Here is a 6,000-nt window from a genome sequence, read left to right as displayed (position 1 = left end):
ATAAATAAATAAAAAGAAAAACAGTTTGCCTCTTAAAAAAAAAAAAAAAAAAAAAAAGAAGGAGGTGAGGAATAGCATCGAGTCCACAGAGAGACACAAGACAGGCACCAAGGGTGTTCACTAGATTTTGCAACTAGAAGTCAATGGTGCCTCTAATGAAGCGGTTCCAGCAGAATGACAGAGGAGGAAGCCTAACTTTAATGAGTTAAAGAGCAAAAAAGATACAAAAAAGTAGAGAAAGTAAGCATAGACTATGCACTTCCAGTTTAGCATACTGAATATGTACGTCATTTAGAACTTATTGAACATATACCAAACGGCAAGCATGAAATCTCATTGAATCTCACAACAAACTGTGAGGCCTATAGGCATCGTTATCCCTGTTTTATAGGTAAGAAACCCGGCTTAGAGAGATTAAATAGTCTTCCACTCATGTCCAATGGTAAGTGGGAGAGCTTGGGTCTGAATGTGGGTCTTTTGACTTCAAAGAACGTGCTCTTTGCTCTATACTTCCACGATTTCAGTCTTTGAGGATTGCAGAAGAATTATTATTTTAAAAAATTAAATGGCAGAGCCCAAGGAACTGATTATCTTCCTCAAAAAATAAGATTACATAGGGGTGCCTGGGTGGCTCAGTCGGTTAAGCGTCTAACTTTGGCTCAGGTCACGATCTCACGATTCATGGGTTGGAGCCCCGCGTCGGGCTCTGTGCTCTCAGCTCAGAGCCTGGCGCCTGCTTCAGATTCTGTGTGTGTGTGTCTCTCTCTCTCTCTGCCCCTCTCCTGCTCACGTTCCCTCTCTCTCTCAAAAATAAGTAAATGTTAAAAAAAGATTACACCATCCGCAACAGTGGCATACAAAATAAGATAGTGTATAAGCACTTGGGAAAGAAAAGGTTAAGCAGCAGATCTATAACCCATTCTTTCCTGTTTTGCGGGTGGAAGGACCACTCCTCCCCCTTCCCCCACCACCTTTGGCAAGAAAAAAAGATCAGGCTAATTGCTTGGTAAGCATACTAATGACAGGCCTCCCGATAAATAGACTAATGGTATGTGTTGCTGGAGAGTCTCATCCACGAATGTTTTTAGGACTTAACCTACTCTAGGATTGCTTATGGCAAACAAACCTAGGATGTACAGATTTATGGGGCCTGACCCTCTGGGGAATGTTACATAAGTTATGTCATTATCTGAGTATTATATGGAGATGTGTCATAACCAAGAAAGGTCCTTCTATGTCCGCAATATGAACTATGCATATTGTTTATGGCCCTCATAGATAACTTCCAGAGTGTGACCAATGCAAAAAGGACCCAGGGAGCCATTTTGATGTATCAGGATCCTTGAGATTATTAGTAAGGTTTAATACCGGATATATTCTCTAACTCACGTGAGTCTGATTTGACAGTTTCAATTCTCTGGGTTATCTCTATACTACGTCACAAAAGGCTACATGCAGTCATGGGAGCCTCCCCTGGCTTGGGACTTTGACCTAAGATTTTAAAGATAGGTAAATTTTTCAAAGATGGAGGGTAAATGGATGATGTGAATAAAGAAAGAAACGTCAGAATAACCCAGAGGTGCATGAGACAGTAAGTGTTCAAACCTGACTCTAATGAGTAGTAAGAAATAAGGCTGGAGACACAGGGAGCATGCTGCAATGAATGTCAAAGAGAAGAGTCTAAACAGGATTCAGTTTTTGGAAGAAAATAAGGTATAGAAAATGGAACACAGGGAACACTACGTCGGCAGCACTGTGAGGAAAGGATTGAAGAGAGGGTGAATCTGGAACAAGGGAAGTCAGTTGGAAGGCTATGGCAGTAAGTGAACCATGGACATCCCGAAGGTCCCCAACTAGGACCATGGATATGGAGTGAAAGGAACAGCCAACACTGCACAGAAAAAAACATCAGTAGACCTCGTTAAATGACAGGATAAGGGTAATAAAGCCTCATTACAAATCCATTGGCAAATATGAGTAACTACCTCCCTCCATGAGGTGGAGCTTAATTCCCTCTCTCCCTTGAGAGTGGGCTACATTTTGTATCTTGCTCTTAAAGAACAGAGTAAGGAAAAGAAAAAACTTCACAGTGGAGAAACCTGGCAAATACCACCTCAACCATGTGATGAAAGTTCAAATCCCCACTGATGTCATGTGGACGCATGTACCTCCTGATACGATGTGATGACAAGGGCACTCTGCCTCCATGGAATTCCTCCCCAAACCCCATAACCTCCATCTAGTCATAAGAAAAACAGACAAATCCAGACTGGGGGACTCTTTATAGAATAACTGGACAGTACTTCTTAACACTGTCAAAGTCAGAAAAACAGGGAAAGACTCAGAACTGTTACAGACTACAGGAGACCAGGAAGACATGACAACTAAATGCAGTGTGGCAGTCTGGATTGAATCCTAGAACAAAAAAGAAAACACTGATGGAAAAACTGGTGTAATCTGACAAAGTCTGTAGGTCACTTAAGAGTGATGTATCAATATCGGTTTCTCAGTTTTGACAAATGTCCCAGGTTAATAGAAGACATCAGCAATAGGAAAAACTAGGTGAGGAGGATATAAGAGTTCCTGTGCTATCTTTGCAACTTTTCTGTAAATCTAAAATTAGAACACTGGTTTTCTTAAATGAGGAACTCAGGTAATGCCAATTTCAGAATTTGGGAACAGGAGTAAGTTGGTGTCAAGAATATGAACAGGAAAGGCACCTGGGTGACTTAGTCGGTTAAGCATCTGACTCTTGATTTGGGCTCAGGTCATAATCTCATGGTTCTCGAGTTTGAACCCTGCGTTGAGCCCTACATAGGGCTCCCCACTGACAGTTTGGACTTGCTTGGGATTCTCTCTTTCTCCCTCCCTCCCCCACGCTCTCTCTGCCACTCCCCTGCTCGCACGCATGCACACAAGTGCTCACACATGCTCTCTCTCAAAGTAAATAAACTTAAAAAAAAAAAAAAAAAAGAATATGAACAGGACCCAAGATGAACCCAAGTATAATAAAGCATCATCACCTTTCTGAGAGAGCTCTGTTCAAAAGCTAGGACCACCACTTTCTAGCTAGGGGATCTTGGACAAGTTTCTCCAACCCCTCCAACGTTTACTTTCCTCACTTGCACAATGGTGGTAACAGTTTATATCACACATTCTCATTTTTATTTAGTAGCTTTAGGATCTTGGAAAAAAATTTCCCCAAACTAAAGGTAAACAGCATAAGTGTAAAATAATGATATCAATAACTTACCGCTGATTCACAAAGGGGCTGGAAAGTTCTGCAAGCAGGCGAAAATTCCCGACGTATGCCAGTACTCCATCCTTCTGGATGATAAACATAAAACACGATGTCAGGGAGGCCATTCTTATCAAAATTTCCAAATATTAAAGGAACATTCAATAACTTCTCAGCATAAAATAACAATCAATGTCAAAACGGACCAAGTCTCCTAATTTTCTTCATGAGAAATTAGAAACGTCACTAGAATTCTACATTATTTTTAAAAGATAGCATATTGTATACATTTATGTTCATTTATAAAAACAGATTTTAAGCTGTTGTCTCATGTTGAATTAATGAATTCTGCAAATAGCCATCAGTAACGGCATCCTCAAATTGCTGTAGAAATAATTACCAAAGTAGTGTGAATTTCAGCACTTGAGGAATTTTAGAGCAATTAAATACCTAACAGAAACTCATTCTTATATCTATTAATGAAAGCACCTTAAAATCTCAAAAGTGTACTTCATATCCTAATTAACAACATGTGCGCCTGTGAGCCGATGCTTATCTGCCAAATGTAACAACACATGCTAAAACTGATCTATCACATTTGACCTGAAAAAATATTTGTCAATCGGAAGATCCTACAGCTAAAACCCATACTTTCAGGACCTTTCTGAATTTAGAAACATAATACCTGGTACACTGTATGAGTTTAATAATAGGAAAAGTAGAGCAGAGTTAATAAGCATTAGAAAGAACACCAAACGTATACATTCCAAAAATTCATGTAATTTAAAAACTGTTACTAGGTAAATAGAGTCATTCCACCACTTCCAGTTAAATCAGAATTATGACTGTACATAAAAAGAAATAATCCTACCTGCCCCAAAACATTAGGTATACATGGAACTTCAGTCCTAAAAGCTATATACATGCTGCCTTCCAAATGGGAATATAAAGCAAAAACAAAAAACAAAAAAACCCTTTTTATTTGAAGGGTTTTCAGTTCTTCTCCACGGAAATTATTTTAGAGATTAAAAATTCAGAGCTGGTTTCAAGAATTAGCTTTTCCAGACTAATCTAGAACTTTTTATAATCTCAAACTCACTGGCCTTAGGGAAACTGAAACGTGTGATGAGGAGAAACGGAAGGAGGAGGGACAAAGGGGCAAAGGCAGTGGGCAAGGTGAGTACTGTGCACAGGGGGTGACTGGCTTTACCTCAAGTCAAGAGAGGCATAGCCATACCAGTCCAAGCACACATGACAACATAGGAGAAATAACTATGTACATGTGTCACGACTTTATCATGGAAATATGAAGAGTCGGTGTTTATTTGAAATTATATATTTTTCTGTATTATTTACTTTTCTGTTACAATAAAAGCTTTTATTTAAACAAACAAGATTAGTTAAGGGTGGTAATTAGTCGTAATTAAAAATAGGACTAATTTAACAAATAAAATGCGTGAAACTGTAATATTTTTAGGTTTCCTTTTGCCCTTTTAACTTTCTTTTGGATATTTAAATTTAGGAGGCTACATTATTATATATTTTTAAGAGACATAAATCTGAGACTTTGTAAAAGGAGAATGTAAATACAATGGGACTAATTAAATAGTTGTTACCTATATTTAATAAAAAATAATAGTGACATCTTCTTATCCACAACACAGATTTTTCTTTTTCTTTTTCCAGTATTACTTCTCTGAACTGCCTACAGCCTTTGGTGTGTGTGTGTGCGTGTGTGTGCGTGTACACAAGCAAGTACACACACACACACACACATATACACGCACGCACACATATTTTTTTTTCAAGAATGAAATACAGTCCAACATAAAATTACTTTGCCTTGTAGCTCTGCTCTTAGGAATCCACATTACAGTATCACTCCAATAGGATGACCTCAACCTAAATATTTTCTTAACAAAGGTGTGAGCATAAAATACTTGAGACTTTTACTAGCAACAACAGGCTTTTTGGAGTTACAAGAATTAAGTTCCCAGCTCTCTGAAAAGGTCCATCCACTTTGTATCTATAGGCTTGTTTTGATAGACCAGCTTTTTGTCTCTAAGGTCTTTTGCATGTACAAATTCATCATATAAACTATCCACTTCTAAAATAGCCATCCTTTTTCAATACTGCAAAGCATACAAAATGGATTCCAAATAAGTTACAGTTCTAGTGAAGAAAATCCTGTTCAATGTGGCTACCATTTTCTGGTAATGCTTTTGAGTTCAGAAGCAGTCTTATTTCCCCAAATGAGCCATGCTTCCATTGTATGCTTGTCACAACCCTCAGACTACATTAACTAACAGAGGTGCTAATAGTTCATCCTTTTGTAGATGCTTACGGGTTCCTCAGCAGTCATCAGTTTTAAAGAAACAGTACATGAATATCTGATTATTTAATGTAATACTTTTCTGTTTTCTCATCCTCGATTTATTTCCAAATTACAGAAGGACATTCTCTTTACCTCACACTCTACACATATGATTTTACGGCTGGCCAACATTGTAGCTATCTTATAGGCACAGGTCTATGGAAGCCATCTCCCTCCATTTCTGTGAAGTCAAAACTCTCATTGGTTCTTCAGGTTTTGAGGAAGCTAAAGGTGAGAAAGAACTTTCATTATGAGAGCCTCAACATCAGAGGTAAGCAAATCTCTTCTCTTTGTGGCACTTTTCTACGTGAGGTGTAGAAGGTGTTTCACAGGTAGTATCTTTTCATTTTCTTTGGTGAGAAGTGTATAGACCGAATGGAATTTGCCA

The 6,000-nt window shown here is 38.4% G+C and overlaps 1 protein-coding gene across 2 annotated transcripts in view; it reads right to left on the bottom strand.

The window, feature by feature from the left end:
• Positions 1 to 6,000, bottom strand: part of TLCD4 (TLC domain containing 4) — a 70,813-nt gene that overhangs the window by 18,083 nt on the left and 46,730 nt on the right. For both annotated transcript variants that reach the window (XM_040471045.1, XM_040471046.1), the window contains exon 6: positions 3,254 to 3,327. In XM_040471045.1, the coding sequence (XP_040326979.1) occupies positions 3,254 to 3,327 (74 nt within the window). The remainder of the gene's footprint in view (positions 1 to 3,253; positions 3,328 to 6,000) is intronic.

The sequence above is a fragment of the Herpailurus yagouaroundi genome, unplaced genomic scaffold (assembly GCF_014898765.1).
Source record: "Herpailurus yagouaroundi ecotype Mexico unplaced genomic scaffold, PumYag 77, whole genome shotgun sequence".
In the NCBI taxonomy this organism is placed as follows: Eukaryota; Metazoa; Chordata; class Mammalia; order Carnivora; family Felidae; genus Herpailurus; species Herpailurus yagouaroundi.
This window is presented reverse-complemented; position numbering and strand designations above follow the sequence as displayed.